At 37.4% G+C, this 19,037-nt stretch overlaps 2 protein-coding genes across 7 annotated transcripts in view; one reads left to right on the top strand and one right to left on the bottom strand.

Moving 5' to 3' along the window:
* Positions 1-131: 131 nt before the first annotated feature.
* Positions 132-4,502, bottom strand: coq4 (coenzyme Q4 homolog (S. cerevisiae)). Of its 2 annotated transcripts, none has more exons than XM_043239295.1 (7): positions 4,348-4,502; positions 3,502-3,648; positions 2,852-2,948; positions 2,645-2,747; positions 2,277-2,406; positions 1,630-1,723; positions 132-724 (listed from the first exon to the last, which is right to left on the bottom strand). In XM_043239295.1, the coding sequence occupies exons 1-7, from the start codon at positions 4,418-4,420 to the stop codon at positions 532-534; spliced, it is 837 nt and encodes a 278-aa protein (XP_043095230.1). In that variant the 5' UTR covers positions 4,421-4,502; the 3' UTR covers positions 132-531. The 2 variants fall into 2 exon arrangements, with proteins under 2 accessions (XP_043095230.1, XP_043095231.1); XM_043239296.1 differs by lacking the exon at positions 4,348-4,502 and adding an exon at positions 3,857-3,976.
* The window catches only part of traf2b (Tnf receptor-associated factor 2b), a 19,240-nt gene continuing 3,711 nt past the window's right edge, over positions 3,509-19,037 (top strand). For 2 of the 5 annotated variants that reach the window (XM_043239289.1, XM_043239287.1), the window contains exons 1-8: positions 6,914-7,063; positions 10,983-11,200; positions 13,578-13,656; positions 13,925-14,023; positions 15,262-15,423; positions 16,102-16,176; positions 16,301-16,375; positions 17,224-17,577. In XM_043239289.1, the coding sequence (XP_043095224.1) occupies positions 6,950-7,063; positions 10,983-11,200; positions 13,578-13,656; positions 13,925-14,023; positions 15,262-15,423; positions 16,102-16,176; positions 16,301-16,375; positions 17,224-17,577 (1,176 nt within the window). In that variant the 5' untranslated portion in view covers positions 6,914-6,949. Of the gene's footprint in view, positions 3,642-3,869; positions 3,980-6,913; positions 7,064-10,982; positions 11,201-11,359; positions 11,433-13,577; positions 13,657-13,924; positions 14,024-15,261; positions 15,424-16,101; positions 16,177-16,300; positions 16,376-17,223; positions 17,578-19,037 lie in introns of those variants that run through there. The other 3 variants (XM_043239292.1, XM_043239291.1, XM_043239290.1) reach the window with 3 other exon arrangements.

Genomic DNA, 19,037 nt, shown 5'->3' with positions numbered 1-19,037 from the left:
AACATTTAATACACCCCAAAATAAAATAAATAAGCCCCTTCTGATTTAATCACCTATGTCCCCACTAGATGGTAGCAGAGGACAACATTCACTTCCGGCAGGTTCACCACAAAACACACTTCACTCGCTAATTCACAATGATTATTTATTGATATATATTACGCATCTTTATGTTTAGCAAACAAAAAAATGACAAAATATAACTGATAAAAAATATTTCTGGAGGTACTATTGTCATGACTTCCACATATCTCATTAAATAGACTATAAAATGTTTGATTATTATTAAAACTTCATTACAATCACAGTTTTGCTCACGTGCTGGTTGACAAGGAATATCAAGTGTGTTCCTACAAATCAACAGTGATGTTTACTTCACTACTCATGCCACAGTATATTTACATTGTTACATTAAGGTTTTTTTTCTTAAGCCTCATTTCCCATCACAGGAGTAAGAAGAAAACAAGTGATCTTGCTCGGCAACAGACTGCATGCGTTTCCTTGTGGGGCTTCCCATCAGTTAGACGGGAACTACGAGTTTGAGGACGTATTCTTTTTGGTCAGGATCAGATCGACTGGTGGAGGCTCGATGTTCAACTCGTGTCTCAGTTCATCGAGGTTCTGGTCCCAGCGTCGTTCATAGAAGATGCTTAGAACACATCGGGCGCGACTGCCATTGCTCAAAGCCCATGGTCCCAGAGACTGAACCAGCAACTGTAGACGACTGACATCAACACAGACACACATCACTGTAATAGATTTAAATGATTACACACACACATATATATAGATATAAATTAACAATAAAAAATTGGATTACAGTAAATGACAATTTTAAGATAAATGTTTGTAAACTAAATAAAATATACAATTTGTTTTTACATTTTTTAGTGTAATATACTTAAAGTTGAGGTTCATCTACATATTTTTTTTTTTCATCTACATATTTAGTGTTTTTTTTATGGCAAATTAAAATCAAATAACATCACTTTTAGTGCCCAGGTGCATTAATATCATTATATTAGTAATATAAGTGAAAAAATACAAAATTAACAAATATTTATTAGGATGTTCGCAATTATTAGGATGACCTGGGAGCCAGTAAAACTCTAAAACTGCTCACAGTGTACAGGTTTAAGGTAAAAGCAAGTAATGACAGAACTAGGATGTCAAAATAACGAAACTAGATAATGATTATAATGAAACTAGTGAACATGAGAAGGGGAAATACTCAGTGAAGACACATGCTGGTTGTAATCTGAGGAAAAGGGTAAATACAGATTTACAGTATTCTTGGTTTTACAGTTTGATGCAGTGACTGTGTTCTAAACATGTGACTGAACAACCCCAGCGAAGCACAGCCAGTAATCTTGCCTTACGATAATAATCTCTTTGACACTATGAACTCACAATCAGAGATATTCCATAGGTAAGATATGTGAAATATGTGAAGCATTTATATTCCTTCTTCCGTATCAAAATGTGTTATCAAGCTCTGAAGTGGTCCTTGTGGTTAGTCTTTTTTTGTCTTGCTCTATAGAGTTTCCAATGTAAGCATTACTGTATATATATTTGATGCTCTTTTGTTAAAATAAGAGACTGTTTGTACAGTAGCTGACGTGAACTGACCTGGCAGACAGGCGAAGGGGTCCAAGCGCTGCACCCAGAACACACATGGGCAGACCAGTCTGTGCAGCTTCAAACAGCTTTACCACAACCTCACCTGTGGGAAAGAAACAACAGGAAAATGTTTCTACAAGTTGAAAAGTGCACGCTGGTAATGTACTTCTGATATGTATTGGGGGAAAAACTGTAAAAAACTGAAGAAGGGAATATTCCTGGGCTCGATGTATGTAGCTCTGATGCAGCATCCTATTGGGTTTGACTTTATTTTGATGGTCCCTTTAACACGTTCTAGAACTAACTTTGCACTTACATGTCTATTAACTCTCATTAGAGTGCTAGGAGAGTATTAGTAGACTGGTAGGGTAAGGGTTAAATACGAAGACATGGAAAAGTTCCTTATGGTCAGTAGAATGTCTGTTGGGAGATCATCACAACAAAGAGAGAATATATCAATGAGAAAGTCTACTGATACTGCTGACATGTAGTTGAAACATTACTTAGTGTCAACAGAATTTTCAAAAGGCACCATCAAAGTAAAGTATTAGCTCGTAACACTTCGTAATGAAGAACCAAAAGCTTTGGATTCAGAGTTTTATACGCATACACACTGGAAAAGTAGACATTTTTTTGTTTTGCTCTCAAACGCTCACCTAGCATATTGGTGGGCATGCTAAGCAAGGTATGCAACAGGTCATGGACCTCACGATACCGTTGCATGACATATGCTAGCTCCTCATCGTCCACAAACTTCACATCAGCTCTTGAGTCAGGGGTGACTGTCTGGAAAAGTGAAGATAACAATGGTTCATTCGATTGATGAATGTTAAGTCAGGGCTGTCCAAACTCGGTCCTGGAGGGCTGGTGGCCTGAAGAGGCTAATCACGGTCTTTCTAGGCATGTTATGAACTTCCATGCAGGTGTGTTGAGACAAGTGGAGCTAAACTCTGCAGGCCCACCAGAACTGAGTTTGGACAGCCCTGTGTTAAGCGATAATCTGTGCGTTTTTCATTCATCTTACATTTTCTTCTAGAAAATTGAGATATTCTCTTCCTAAAGTCCCATCTGGCAAAGCAGACATTCGCGTGAGGTCTAACGTAGACAGACGGATCCTTGGACGCTCTCTAGAGACAGCATTTTAACATAAAGGTAGCAGTAAAGTTTGGATGACGAATGATGGACCCATAAACAGTGTTAACTGTAGTCGGAATAAACAACTGAGACGTACTTGAGAATACTGTAACCTTCAGGGTCATTTCTCATCCGGTTCCTTAACTTGATCAGGGCCTGGTGCCCGGTGGTTTCCCCAAGCACTGCAACCATATCTGTTTTGGAAAAACAAGGTCAGCATACATGAACGTTTTGAATCATACTGTGAGAATTTAGAACATATTATCCTCCGCATAAACAAAAACTCCTTTGGACCTGTTAAAGCAGGTTGTGGCAGGGTGATGTTTGGTTATAATTAGGCCACTAATCTGGAAATTTCCCATCTCTTGTATTTGTATGTTAAATAATTGGCCTACTTGCAATGCGTGTACAATAACTATCTGTAAAAATAAAACTCTTTCCATATTTTATCATGCATAAATCCATTCCAAGGAATTTCCCTCAAAATACGTTTTGGTTGAAGAGTCTAGGCACCAAAATAAAAATTACAGCAAAGAGTTGAAATTCCTCACTAAATCTTTCTGCCGTGTTATTAATGAAAATGACGATAAAGAGCTTTTGTTTATCTTCTTCCCTAAAACAACTGAGTACTTTCCACCAAGACTGAAAAAGAAACTAAATTAAAATAAGTCGTTTTATCACTAGGGTGACATCATGCCAAGGTCACGATCAGCCTAAAATGAAATGACTATTAAATCCCAGCCTCACCGTGTCTGTAGGGGTTCTTCAGAGCAGCCACACCAGAACCCAAAGCCAAAACGGCCTTCTGTGCAGAACTTGTCGGGATATGACTTGGATACAGCCTTCCATCGTACTGCTTTGAGTCTGAGCTTGTGTTCTGCTGTCCGGTGAGTACTGAGTACAGAAGAGAGAGAGAGAGAGAGAGAGAGAGAGATGAAAATAACCTTCTCAACTACTCTAAAACCATAGTACTAGCTCTCCTGCTACCTTATCGTCATGAAGCTTTCACTTAAATTACTACAAAATTTAATACAACTTTAATATATCAATATAGGTAATCATATTTAAAATAAATACAAAAATTTAAATTAAAAAGGGAAACCTGTTGGGTGAAACGAAACGAAGCCTGTTTTAAGATCAGAATCACTTTTTTGCATAGTAAAATGATTTCTGTGGCAATCCGCGAACGCCTTTAATGAATAATGACTTCTGGAATGACAAGAGGGTAAGTCAAACGTTCATTTTATTTAAGTTTTTAATCCGAGGCCAGGAACTTACGCTCGTAAGACTTACATGCAGTCTGTTAAAATGTTTTTTTGGGGGGGGCAGTCAGCAGCAGCTTGTGTGATAATCGGCGAAGTGTCGTTTAAAACTGTCGTTTGTTGACATGCGATATTCGACCCCAAACGCTGCATTTTAACTAGCGCGGTTTGTAGATGTGTGAGGTGACGCGTTCACAGCAACGTTACCGGTTAGCCAAACAGCTACTAGCAAGGTCGGACGTTTTTGCTGCAAAATACGCGTATACTTTGCAGTTAAGGAGATTGGATATATCTGTGGAACTATTTCAACTCAAAAAATGTTGTAAAATACCTCCATATGAACGTCGACGATAATATCCGCTAGAGGTTTTTAAAAAACTTAGAGCACCAGACAGACGCCGCATAATTGACTGCCGCTGCGCGAGCTAGTATGGCAAACTGCTTTAACATTTAGCCCTAAAACGTACACCTCACTAGGCTGGTGCTACTAGGTTTAGAGCGTGACTGTGATGATCTTTTATTTCATTAGAATCAGTAAGGTATTTGAATCTCTTCTCCTTGCACAATAATGGATATCTCTTCATGTTAATCAGAGTTTTTGTACTAACCAGCCACAACATGCAAAATAACATGCAAATAATCTCAGATACTCATCATGTGCTTAATTCAAAGTTCAAAGTGTCTAATGTGAGTTTGAATATAATTTTGCATGACCTTTATAGCCATAACGAAAGCAAAAATGGATTGCATAGAATTTTCTAGAAGCAAGGAGAAAATAACATTTTGTGCACCCATCCAAACAAAACGATAGCTTCCCATATCCAAAAACTTCTTACTCTGCTGTTATTTAATCAAGTGAACACACTAGAATGTCACTGAATAGTACACGGAGACACCTTTTCAAATAAAATATTCAAATTTAATCAAGGATTAATTGACTTTTAACACATCTTATGTCTTTTAGTAGTTGTTGTTTTTTTGTTTCTAGCCTAAGTTTATCTTAAGTTCTTCCGCTTTTATTTAGGCTTCAAATTTCGTTAGGCTATACCTTAGTAATGCAGAAGTTGATGTTTTACTTTATAGAGAACAATGCCATTGATTTAGTGCACTGAGCATTCATGGGAAATCCTGTTAAATGTTCCTAATATGCTAACACAGTGATATCGCTTTCAACTCTTGAGAACAAATGACAGTTTTTTTTCATTAAATGTTTGACTTTACCTGAAAAAAGGACAGATATACTGTAAATAATCGCATATGCACATTCTTTCTGTTTGTTTAGTGAAAATCTACAGATCCTATGAACAAATCCCAGTGTTAGACAGAGTGTTAGGCCATGTGTCTAACAAAACATTTATTCCAGAGGCCATTTTTTTTTACTAGTAACTAGTATTTTATAGAATAGAATACTTACTAGCTGCTATTGGAAAGAAAATATAGTATGCAATGAGAAAAAGCATTATCTAATGAATGAGTACTGGTGTCTAGGGCTTGGCAATATATCACACTATACATACATACATACATACATACATACAACTAATCAATGAAGCTGGTTCTTTGTTTTGTGGTAAATCTCCATCACTTGTTTGAAAATGGAGCAGCAGTTAATACACAGAGCAGTAGATCACTGACAAAATACGCAATATTAAGTTCAGTATCACAAATGAATCACCCGCGAAACTGAACCCGTCACTGCATAGCCACATGCAATCCCATTGAGACCACAAGTTCTCAATGGGATTAAGATCTGGGGAGTTTCCAGGCCATGGTCCCAAAACTTCAATGTTTTGGTCCCCCAGCCACTTAGTTATCAGTTTTGCCTTATGGCACGGTGCTCCAATGTGCTGGAAAATGCATTGTTCTTCACCAAACTGTTGTTGGATTGTTGGAAAAAGAGGGTGTTTTGGTACCATTCTTTATTCATGACTGTGTTTTTGGGCAAAACTGTGAGTGAGCCCACTCCCTTGGATGAGAAGCAACCCCACACATGAATGTTCTCAGGATGCTTTACTGTTGGCATGACACAGGACTGATGGTAGCGCTCACCTTTTCTTCTCCGGACAAGCCTTTTTCCAGATGCCCCAAACAATCGGAAAGGGGCTTCATCGGACACTATGACTTTGCTCCAGTCCTCAGCAGTCCATTCACCATACTTTTTGCAGAAGATCAATCTGTCCCTGATGTTTCTTTTGGAGAGAAGTGGCTTCTTTGCTGCCCTTCTTGACACCAGGCCATCTTCCAAAAGTCTTCGCCTCACTGTGCGTGCAGATGCGCTCACACCTGCCTGCTGCCATTCCTGAGCAAGCTCTGCACTGGTGGCACTCCGATCCTGCAGCTGAATCCTCTTTAGGAGACGATCCTGGCGCTTGCTGGACTTTCTTGGACGCCCTGAAGCCTTCTTAACAAGAATTGAACCTCTTTCCTTGAAGTTCTTGATGATTCTATAAATTGTTGATTTAGGTGCAATCTTAGTAGCCACAATATCCTTGCCTGTGAAGCCATTTTTATGCACCGTAATGATGGCTGCACGCGTGTCTTTGCAGGTCACCATGGTTAACAATGGAAGAACAATGATTTCAAGCATCAAGAAAAAAGGAGAAGGATATTAAGAACAAAGTTTCTGTTTTTACTGGAGACAATTTAAGGTAACGTTAAGTTGTAGGCAGCCTTCTAAATGAGCACAGACTCTGGCCGTTTCTACGAAAAGGTTGCATCCTCCGGAGATCGAATTTGTAGGCTGCATACATCATAAAGAAGATCTTATTTTGGAATATTAACAGTCATAAATTTGACCATTATTCTTAATTAAGTGTAAATTGTTGTATTATGACTCACGAATATAATGCTCAGTCAACTAAAGTAAACTAGGCTTGATGCCGTGTGCAGCAGACAGACGCGTCCTTCCGTTTGAGAGACGTCCTGTGTGTTTTATGGACAATGCGGCTTGCCATCGTGGCGTTATCTATAGTGTCGTGTCTATGATGACGCACACACGTACTGGACTGACACGATCACTGACGGTTAGAAGTAACCCACAGTATTTGGTAAGTAACTTTTATATTCTTTTTAGTCGCTTTCAGCTTAACTTTGACCGTAGTGTTCCGAATGTAAACCCATTGCCTGTCGTTGGGCAGTGTACGCGTAGTGTGGGGGATGTTCCAATGAGTTGCCATTTTTTCCCGTCTCTGAGAGTCAGAAAATTAGATACTTTTGCTGTCTTGGTTTGGATAGCTTTTGCGGTCGTTATTAAAAGCCCCGATGGATTCCTCCAGCTGTTTGTATTGATATGTAGTAACGTTTTAGGTGCTGTAGCTGTAGCAACGTATTTTTTTGTCAACACCAAGGTGAACGCGGAACCTATAATTCAGGCCTAGACTAGATGTGACTTAAAACAAACAACGAATTTGATGAATCACTTCAATTCAATTAAATCAAGTTTTAGGTTTTGGGAAATTTAAGGTTGAAAACGAAACGTGAAAAAGTCTGTCAGTTGATTTTGCTGCTGTTAAAACAGGCCATGAAGTTCCTGCCTGCATAATACTTCCTTTTTTGACTAAAAGCAGATTGGTGCACAGTTTATAAGATGCAGCCAGCACTTTCTAAAGATCTTAAACATCTCTTTATATCCAAAGGTTAGGCTATATGGTGTTTGTTTCAGACTATATCGAGTAGTTTTAAAAAAAATGTAAAATCGAGTGCTTTCTTACAGTATGTAATAGGTTTTGCCTAGAATATTGTAGTATTATATTATGTAACTAACTATAGTACAAGAAAGTCCAGTATTTTCAGTGATCAACATAAACACATTTAGATTTTTGTTTCTACAACAAACTACCAAAAAGTTGGGATAGAGGTTGTTTAACATTGTGTCAGCTTTGCTTTCAATTAGCTACATATTTGAATCATCTGGGAAAAACCTTTTAGCAAGCATAATATTTGCTTATTCTCACTTCATACAACGCGTGACCTGTTCAACAGTCCGTGGTCATTGTTTTCTCATTTTCCATTTTCTGATGATTTATACATCTGCTCATTCACATCATTCCCATCCACACGTGTCTATTGACGTATGTATAATTCTCATTCTCAGTTGCTCATACAATGTCATCTGAGGGTTCAAGTCGTGCACATTGAGCCGAGGTTTGTACTGGGATTTGTCTGGATTGTCTGAATATTTTCAAAATGATGTATGGACGCACCAAGTTTTCATTTGCTGAGAGACAAGAGAAAAATGGCGCGACATTTTTGTCCGCTTAACGCTGAAATTCAACCCTGGAGTTGCATTGTAGTTCACGCTACAATGTTTTTAGCCCAAAAGCAGAAATCTTTCTATGCGTTTTGCCTGTTCGTTTACGTAACAGCTGCATTTTGGGGACTGAAACGGGTTTCAAGGTTGAAGTTTTTTAAAACGCAGTCGATGCCGCTTTTGTCTAAACACTCAAAATGATAATCTTTGAAAACGGTCAGGTCATGCAAAGAAATATAGCAATTTGTGGTTGATGATTCCAAATTGTGCTTAATTAACGTGTTTAAGTAAAACAAAAATACATGAGCTAAGCTGAGATTGATTCAGAGAATTCTATATCAAGGGCATTTTATTTCAGTTTTCAGTTCTAGCTTTCATTGGGAGTAGAGTTGTTTAGTTGTGATGTCAAAACCTGATCAGTAAAGACTAATTCTCCACTGCTTCCCCCAAGATTTTCCTATATTGTGTAATATATTATAATGATATTTTTTAAATGAACGAATAATCTGTGATATACAATTTGACAAACCTATAACAATTTGCTATACAATGCAATCTGGCAGAGATTGAGAGACAGATCGGTTTGGATATGATCAGGGTCATTCTGGCCGTTCTGGGCTTTAAAGATGCAAACAACCATAAAAATACCATAATGTGTTTGTAGACATTTAAGAAACATTAACATACTTGTTTATCTGAAAACCAATGCTACAGTCAATTGTTCTGCTTTTGAAAAGGTGCGTTCTGGTCCGGAAAATATCAGCTTCTATTTTGGTTTGTGAAACCCGCCCACTGCCAGATTACCCAATCGTGTTTTGGAACCACGGGTTGCCAGTTGATGGGAAAACACAGTGTATTGACGTCATGGAAGCTGGCAAACGAAAGGGGTCTGAGCGGGAATCTGGCAACCTGCTTATGCATTTGAGTAGGAGGAGCTGGGTTAATAAAACACTATCCAATATTTTGAATTTGGACTGCAATACCTAGTTCAACCGCTCGGTGTCAATCCTACATATAGCATTTTTGACTAGAACAAACAGTAGGCTGTGGAAGTAGTCTCTTGGAAATACAGAGAACTGGCTTTCTTCAGATTTCTTTAAGGGCTTGTGTGGAACACTTGAAATATAGTGCACAAAAATGCTATGTGCTTTTATAATGGTTTTGGACCGACAATAACATGGAATACTATACGCATTAGGCACAATCTCGGATTTGGATCGGTCTCGATGCAGTCAGAAAATGACTGTATCAGACCCTATACCAATCTTGAACATCGGATCCATGCATCCCCGGTTGAGTTTTTGTTTTCTTTGCGCAACAAAAATTCTCATAGCTTCGCAAAACTGAAGTTGAGCCACTGGACTGTTTTACTGATGTGTTTACTATGTTTCTGCATCTAACTTAATCTGTGTTTCGAAGATGAATGACGGTCTTAGGGGTTTGAAACAACATGAGGCCGAGTAATTAAAGGGTCAGGAAACCCAAGACTACTATTTCAGAGATTCCCTTAGGGTAGACCTCTTGTTTTCTTGGCTGGATGTTGGGCTCATGATCAGTAATCACGTTGTTTGCATTCACCAAAACATATCATATTGCACCCCCCCTATATCGTGTTGCAAACAATATTGAAGTCGAAGGTATTGAAAAAAGGGCCTTGCTCAATGTTCTCACCTCAGTCGTGGTGTTTAAAGTGAAAGAGCTTATTATTCACAATGAGTCTAGACAAGACAAATTTAATGCAAACGTGCGACCTGTGCATATGAAGTATTAGGGATGCAAAATTCTTGGCCTAAAACCACAACAAATGATGCCAATTATTAGTACCATTGCAATTATGGCTATGACTAACTTTACGAAAATCAAGGCATTGCAATTACATAAATTCATAGTAAAGTTTCAAAGAATAAATCAATTACTAATTATTCAGCACATTACTAAAATGTTTAACTTAGCCCCATTTATGTGTACATTAAATTATAATGTACTGGCCGGCAGAAATGTTGTAAAATTAAATGTTCTCTCATAAAAACATAGTGCATTTAGGTCAAGTGCATTGAAATTTTTTCTCTGTATAACTACTACAACCAAGTGCAATTGCTTAAAGATACACTATTATTTTGAAGATATTGTTGTATCGAAACAAAGACTGCCATAGCCCAACTATAACTGTAGAGCTTTAATAACAACAAATGCACCAAGAATTGCCTTGCCTTTTCAAAAATGTCCGCCACAGACGGAGTGGGCACGCTGAGGCGTTTTCCTTTTCTGTGCCGCGTTCCCCTCATATATAGCGTAGCGATTGAAATGATTGGATTTCAGGTGATAAATTTAACTTGTAGATGCACCCCTTCCTGAAATTTCGGCATTACATGTTTTGCAAATTGCTCTATGTGTGGGACTTTCTCAGATATACTGAAATATGTCCATATTTATATGTTCAAACAAGCACGTGCAGGTCACGTGTGTGCGTCATCACACCATTTCGGCCATATTGTTTCGGTGATAAAAGTCTTTCAGCCAAAAAAACGAAAATCCACTTTTGGGCCAATCTCGGTGGCCTAATATTCGGTTCATCAATACAAAGTACTCATGGTTCCAAAAACTGGGTGATGAGTACACAGTGCACACATACTATTCTTGTTGATTTTAAAGAAGTTTAAATTAAATTTCCTTTATTCTGCTAATTTGTTTGTTCTTTCTTTCTTTCTGTATTACAGATGATCAGCACTTCTAGCACTGTGGGTAAATGGAAGGCTATGGCACGATCTTTACCTTCTTCATTGGACTCCACCTTACCTGGGATATCTCGAGAGGTGCTGTCTGTGTCCATGGAACCAAAATATCAATGCCAGCAGTGCAAAGAGATTCTTAGGAAACCTTTCCAAGCACAGTGTGGACATCGCTTCTGTGTGTTCTGTTTCAAACAACTCACCAGGTACCCAGGGCAACCCTCTGCCTCCTTGCTCTGCATTTTTTGCCACCCTCTCCATGGACATTCCCAATCCCTTTAATCTTCCACTGCTCTATAGCTAGATGGAAAAATATCCCTGCTTTTGGTTGATGTTGATCCTCTCTTTTGCCGCTTAACCCAAAGGGTTCTACATCAGTCTGGATATACTATCTTCACTTACCTCTGTGGATATGTCCTAGGATATTTTCAATCTTTGGTGAGCTTTACCTTGGTGTCAGTCGTTTGGCTATTAGTTTTTTTCTTTATATTGATTTGATATTGATTGATATATTTTGGTTTGTTTACTCTTTCTGAATGGATCCATATAGTAGTTTATATGCAGTTCTTTGAGATCTCCCTGTGGCTTTGTTTGATATGGAAGGTTGACTTTATTGGTTAAAGTTTGAGATTTACATACATTTTAGTAGGGCTGGGTGATATATATCAATCGATATATTATGCACATCTGGTCAGTAAAGCCAGTTCTTTGATTAGCAGTAAATCTCCATGACCTGTTTTCAAATGGAGCGCCAGTTTAGTTTTTCTGACGAGATGCGCATAATATATTGACTGATATATATATATATAGTGCCCAACCCTACTGTTTTAGTTGTGTCAGTATTGCAAAGTATATTTAAACTGTATGTTGAACAGTTGAATTTGATTTGTTTAATTGGAATGGAATTAAAAATTAATGACATGAAAATAGTCGAACCTTGGAGTAAAAAAAATTGCGAACCATCGATTTATTAAATTTGAAGTGGTTATATCTGTTAATTATGTAAGCATAATAAGGTCAGTTTCTCCTTTGCAATATGAAACATCATAAAAAACATGTGAACACTTTAATTCAGGGATCAATTCTCACTATTAACTAGTTTATTATGGAAAAAATAATTAAAATTAAAATAGTAAAATGAAGTGAACAAACTAACAATGTCTTGCGCAAACAGTGTTTGTTAAGGGAACAGGCTCATTCTTCAATGAGTTAAAAAGTTGAATTTTACAGTTTTTGAATCCATTCAGCCATTCTCCAGGTCTGGCGATAGCACTTTTAGCATAGCTTAGCACAGATCATTGAATCTGATTAGACCAGAAGCATCCCGTTTGAAAATGACCAAAAAGTTTCTACGTTTTTCCTATTTAAAACCTGACTCTTCTGTGTACTGAGCGCGACGGAAAATGAACAATTGCAGTTTTCTATGCTGATATGACTAGGAGCTATACTATCATTCTGGCGTAATAATTAAGGAAGGAAGGAGAAGAATAAATCCCTGCCCTCTTTTCAATGTTGTGTTTGAGTTGGATGTACATCCCTTTTGTGCGTTGATTTAGTTTGCTTGTATGGATTGTTCAGTTCCAATCCACTTGACAGTTAATTCAGTGTAAGCCTTTAAACTTGGAGGGAAGGAAAAGGCCATGAAAGCACTAATAAAAAAAATAAATAAATAAAAAAAAGACACTACTCATTCACTACTGAAACACCAATAAAAAGAGGTGCTCTGTAAATGGCCCATAAGCCCATGGGTCCATGTGAAGTATGTGATCTTATTTTTGTAATTTCATCTCCAGTCTGAAAATTGTCTGTATATTACATGACAAATATCAGTGATGGAAAAATATGAAAATCTGCATTAGAAGAAAATTGATCAAGAAAGTTACAATTTTGTCAATTTTTTTTCGTCAGTTTCAAGAAATGTTGACGTATTTGTTTTTCCATTTTATTGCATATACTTTAAGAAGTGCCTCTGGTATAGAGATGGGCACAAGAGTGGAAATGCTTTAACCGCTATTTACTTATCCTTTCTCGTGTTTTGCTTTTAATTATTATTGCTCACCTGCTGCTTTCACTTCAGTCTTTCCATTCAAAGCACTACTCAAAGGGTCAGTTTACCCCAAAATGAAAATTCTGTCATAAATTCGTTCTAGACCGTCATTCATCTTCAAATCACAAATTAAGATATTTTTGATGAAACCTAAGAGCTGTATCTGACCCTTTATAGTCAGCAACACAACCCAGATATTCCTTGGTCCAGAAAGGTAGAAGATACATTGGTAAAATAGTCCACGTGACATCAGTGGCTTAGGCAGAAGTTGCGTAATCAGTGTTTATGCTGGGTGGGAAAGCATGCATACGTGTTATGAGTGTTGTGATACTCTCTAAAAGAAGAATTAATGGCAGAATTTTAATTCAGAATTTTAATCAACCTTGAAAGCCTTCTTTGGGTAGACTGAATACAGGTAAAAGAAGGCTGTATATTTAAGTTTTCCCCAAACTGTGGCGTTTACAGCGTACTTGAAGCTCAATCTTGCCTTCATCTGTTTTGAAGGCTGCACCGTTACAATCTTTTCTCTTCATTAGCTCGGGGCCCACACCCTGCGAAGCCTGCCGTGCCGAGGGTATATTTGAAGAGACAACGTCTATGCTCAATATTACAGTGGTAAGAGTTATCATTCTCATTTCAGTTATCATGGCATAATAGGGTCTCTTCAACACAACAGACCTGCTGCTGTCTGTGTCATTAATATTTACTATGCATTTGAATATTTGATTTCCGTATTACTTTTGATGTTTGGTTTCGGTTAGCATGGTAGCTCTTATCCAGTGTATATGTTCTTGGCAAATGTGCATGCACCGGTGTAATGTTTAACAGTTACAGGAATACAGTTTTAAAAGCTATTGTTCCATGGCCTTTGACTCCTCAATAGGCATTTCCTGATAATGCAGCACGAAGGGAAATTGATAGTTTACCAGCCAAATGCCCAAACGATGGATGTAGCTGGTCTGGAACATTGAAAGAGTATGAGGTAAGAGCATTGTTAGACTGGCTTGTCATATCCGTCTTTAAATGTTTTACATTTCTAAATTCTGACTATTATAATGACATTTTCTTTAAAAATGAAGTCTAACTCATCTGCAAATAAGATCATGAAAAATGTTCTGTCAGTTTAAAAAGAAACATCCGCTCATGTCTGTATAAAGGCAGCTGTTACAGATGGGGGTTGGGCGGAAAGTCCCAAGCCGCCTGGAAAGTACCAGTATTACCACACACAGGCTAGAGGAAAGAATAAGCCTTTGAAAATGGCTAGTGTAGTATTTGTCATTTAAAACTGTTAAAAGCATAACATTTTACCTTTTGTGTAATGAAAATGTATGTAATTGAGTATTTAAAATTTCTTTTTGTATTAAAAAAATGTTTTTGTTGTATATTTGGTGAACTGTTTTCAGAATTAAAAAAAAGCTTTTGAGAAGCGTAAGGCGTTCAGAGAGCTGGTGGTAATATAATGTATGTGATCTTGTAAGATGAGAGTAGTGCTTAAAGTGAAAAGTTAATTATAACCTTGTGAACCTACGTATTTTGGCTGCTGAGAAAACTTTTCCAAGATTCCATTCTGACTTTCAGTCTTGGTTTCAGAAAACCTTTTCAAGCTTAACATGTTTTTTGAACTTCTTTTTAAGTGGTAAAAGTGTGGATGTGACTCATATGGGTTTTTTTTCCCTTGTGACTTTAAAGGTTTTTTTCTGATTAGTCAGTATTGACTCACCCGTTATCATGTTCTTACAGTATTTATCTCAGATCGGTTCTTCTGATGTGTAGATTGAAAAACTGGTTTAATGACTGACTGAACTGATTCTGATCTCTTTTTTTTTTTCAAATATTTTAGATTTTCAAACAGATGCAGAGTAGTCGAACAGACATCTTTTTATCTGATCATCGAGCTTATTTTCACTGAACGTGTTCAGCTGGTGTTTGTCTTAGCTCTAGCTTTATCATATATAAAGTTTGCATAATTATGCGTGCTTATGAACTTGTTCTGTCTTGTGGCTGACTGGTCCACAAGGTCATTATTCTTTTGTAGCCGGTTATGTCTTGTGATCATTTAGTAACAGGAAATGCATCTCATGGGAATAAAGGGCATAAACAACAGCAATAAAAAGCTATTAATGTTTAAGCTATTAGTAAGATAATATTGAATGGGTGACAGTTTAAGAGTTGTTATCCCATTTAAGACAGACATTTACAGATATTTCTTGTCTTCACCAGGGTCAGCACGAAGGTCGTTGTGACTTTGAACGTGTAAAATGTGAAGCATGTCAAGCGCTCATCTTGGTCAGTGAGAAAGAACGCCACAATGAGCGGGAATGCGAGGCCAGAACCCTCAACTGCAAATACTGCAAGGTCACATTCAACTTCAAGGAAATTAAGGTAATCAACATCCTAGAAGTGTCCCGTCCGTAAGTTAACTACTGAGTGGGGTGTAGTTAGTGTACTAGAGCTGTGGAGTATAATACTTACTCAGAACATGAATCAGTTCTTTAAATAACGTAAAGGATGTGCTTGATGTTAAAAAGAGATATTATGTGGGATAAGCCTTAATAAATCTCATTATTAATGCTGTTCGTATGATCACATGTGGTTTGTCTGCACCAATCATGGACTTTTAAAAGTGCACTGTGTATAACGTTATTATCTCTTTAAAAGAAAGATTTGACTTTTTAAAACCAGTCCCAAGCCGTTTCATGTTGACTTGTTGATCTTTTTGCATTGCTTGTTAATGAAAATGCTAATTTATTCTTCACAACTAGGTACTTAACTAGGTCTATAAACATTTCATGAAGCATAATAGGGTCTCTTCAACCCAACAGACCTGCTGCTGTCTGTGTCATTAATATTTACTATGCATTTGAATATTTGATTTCTGTATTATTTTTGATGTTATATGAATGTAAAATTTAAAATGTTATTTTCTTATGTTGCATGTGTTATACTCCTTTTGATATTTTTTTGTTTTCTTTTTGTTAAGAAAGATCAAATAAAAAGAACTATGTGGTTATTGGTAATAGTAATTATTATTAATACAAATCTGTATGTCAAATGTCACAGGCTCATGATGAAATATGTCAGAAATTCCCCATGCAATGCAAAGACTGCGGTAAAAAGAAAATCCCCAGAGAGAAGGTTGGTCTGCGTTCTCAGCAATACATAGAATAACAGTATTTGTTAGTATAAATGTAAACGCATGGTTTTTTATTCACACAATACTCCTAATTATTTGTTGTTATTTTTTCCCCCCTCTTTTCAGTTTCAAGAACACATCAAGTCTTGCGCGAAGTCTAAGTCAGCATGCCAGTTTAGTGAAATTGGCTGCAGGGCCGTGGTGTGTATTTCTTTCTCATGAACGTGTAATTGAAACGGAGATTATTCTGCCTGTTTGCATTAGCGTTTCTGAGGCGCTTTGGTTAATTAGCTTCTTGAGAAATGTATTTTTGTAGCGTTGGCCAGTTGAAAAAGCGTTTTATTTCAATCGAAAGCCTCGAAATAATTTGGACACAACACTTTGACATCTGTTCGAGTCTTTCGGTTCGCTTCGCTTTGGCACGCTATTCTAAAATAGATGAAGCGTGGGTTAGAAAAGTCCCAAATATTTTTCTAGGTAATGTATGCAGTGCTGTAATTTGTGTACTTGCGAAGGCTGGCTAATTTATTAGGGGAAATAATTTACTACGATGGCGGTTACTAAGTCAAAAAGAAAAAAAGAAGTGTTTCCAACCTCTATTTTCTCCAGTGGTTGGTCTTTTAAAGAATATGCCCTCTGCTGGTCAGACTTACCTTACTACCTTCAATAGAAATGTTCTTTAATGAATCACTATAAAAACAATACATAATTCACAAATCATTAGTTAGGATATTCATATAGCTAGAAATATTAGATAATAGCTCCTTTCAAACAGTAAATTGTAGAAGTAATTATTCTGACCCTTAACTAACCCATGAAGCCAAACCTGCCCCCACATTAATAGCAGCAAAATTAACAAAAGCTTTGAATTATTCTATAACGGCTGTTAAAACGGTTCAATTTTTTCAGGAAGGCATGCTAACAACCAACTAGTTAATAGTGTCTTGTCTTAATTATGTGTAGGTAACCGCAGGACTTTTTTCAGCAAATGAATAATAATTTGATGTAACCCTTTTTAATAATAGTATTAATATAACTATTGTTTCTAGGTTGACAATGGTAAGCAGCAGGAGCATGAGCAGACCAGCATGACGGATCATCTGCGTCTCATGCTAGCTGTGCTGTCCTCTGTGCGCCTGCGGGCCGAGGGCGCCGGAGAGTGGCAGGAAGATTCTGGACTGGGATTGTACCGCGGACCTGAGGATGCATCTCCAGCCGGGGCTCACGCTGCCGGCCATCATGCAGGGAGAGGAGGCAGTCCTGGTGTGCAGCAGAAAGTCACGGCGTTGGAGAACATAGTGTGTGTGCTGAACAGAGAGGTGGAGCGCTCGGCCCTCACCCTGGAGGCACTGTCCCGTCAACATCGACTAGACCAGGAGAAGATAGAGAACTTGTCAAACAAGGTAACTACACTCGCACACACAGAGAAAATGATACGCTTAAATCGTTCAGATTAAACGCTCGCTAAATTGGTATTATAGGACTTATTTTTTCTTTCGGACAGCAGAGATGGTTTTGATGCTCTGCTGTTTATCAGAGCATGATGCGAGGCTCTCTCCTTGCAGGTAACACATTATGACGTATTGACCGATCTTGTAGTATTATTATTATTATTACTACGATATGCTGGTGTAAAAAAAGTTCTTCAGGGGATGGTTTACACAAATTCGTCTGTCAGTTTTTACTCTTCCCCGGTTGTACCAAATCATATTTGCTTTTCCTCTTCAAAAGGGTGGCAGATATCAAGAAATGACAAAAAGCAGTCTACAGTACAGTGATACGTGGTTTATATGACTTCTGAAACTTTAATACATTTAACATTCACTAAAATCTTCACTTAAAATAGTTTATTTTAAAATGAACCCAAAAATAAAATCAAACTTCACTGTTAGATAAATGTGCAACAAATCTACCTAAAAGGTGTATATCAGTGCTTTAGATTAATAACATTTATCTTTAAGGTACTACCATAGGCTGAGTTTGTATACACGGTATATACCATATTTTCTACTTTGAGCCTATATATTTTTTGATTCATATAAAATACATTTACAAAAAGACTGGTTAGCTATACAGAGTTTCTTACATAATGTAGAAGAATCCACCTTTTTCTGACTTCTGATCTTCTCCTCAAAAAATTTCAGTCAAAGTATTTTCTATTGTTCAGTGTGGAAAGATCTGAGCTGAGACATCGCTGATCAGAGCTAGTTTCTGATTCTTCTGTCTCAAATTTTTTCCTACCCATCAAATGTTCCTACCACAACTCACTGCACATACTCATACAAACATTGCATCTTTTGCATCTCATATTTAACGTGTCTGCATCTGTCAAAGCTCCAAGCTTTTTATTGTGAATTTTCTAAAACAAACGCCGAATAAAATCCACTCCCTCCACTCTGCCTATGGGTACTACTATGAAACTTTTACAGTTAAAAAGCTACTAGATTATACCCTTTATACCCCGCTATACTTTATTTTGACAGGATACAGGTCATACAGGTTTGGAAAAGCATCGTGGTGTGTAAAAGATGGCAGTGTTTTTATCTTTGGGTGATCCATCCTTCTGATCTAATAGCATTTAAAGTCAGTTTGTATTATAAAAAAAGCTACAAGATTAGCTTCCGTTTGGCTGTTTCTTAAGAAACAAGCGTTTCTTCATCCTCCAGCAGAAGAGCCTCTGCTGTCTCTGTCTCGAGTCTTCATTCACATGAGACCATCCAACACTTTCTGATAGCTGATCAGTTGATTTATTGAGTTTAATCAAACAATTGTTGAGTATCCTCAGAATAAGAGTCAATCACAGGTAATCCAGTCAGTCAGTTATTATCCCTCCTCTAGCACCAAATAATCTCACGTGAAACCA

Source organism: Puntigrus tetrazona, chromosome 5, assembly GCF_018831695.1.
Source record: "Puntigrus tetrazona isolate hp1 chromosome 5, ASM1883169v1, whole genome shotgun sequence".
NCBI classification, from domain to species: Eukaryota; Metazoa; Chordata; class Actinopteri; order Cypriniformes; family Cyprinidae; genus Puntigrus; species Puntigrus tetrazona.
The sequence above is the reverse complement of the archived record's forward strand: the minus strand, read 5'-3'. Positions and strand labels throughout refer to the sequence as shown.

Coding starts and splice junctions, on each gene's coding strand:
- coq4 (XM_043239295.1), bottom strand. CDS start 4,420: ATGCGGCGTCTGTCTGGTGCTCTAAGTTTTTTAAAAACCTCTAGCGGA. Junction 3,649..4,347: donor TCGTCGACGTTCATATGGAG/GTATTTTACAAC, acceptor TTCTGTACTCAG/TACTCACCGGACAGCAGAAC. Junction 2,748..2,851: donor GAAGGTTACAGTATTCTCAA/GTACGTCTCAGT, acceptor TGCTGTCTCTAG/AGAGCGTCCAAGGATCCGTC.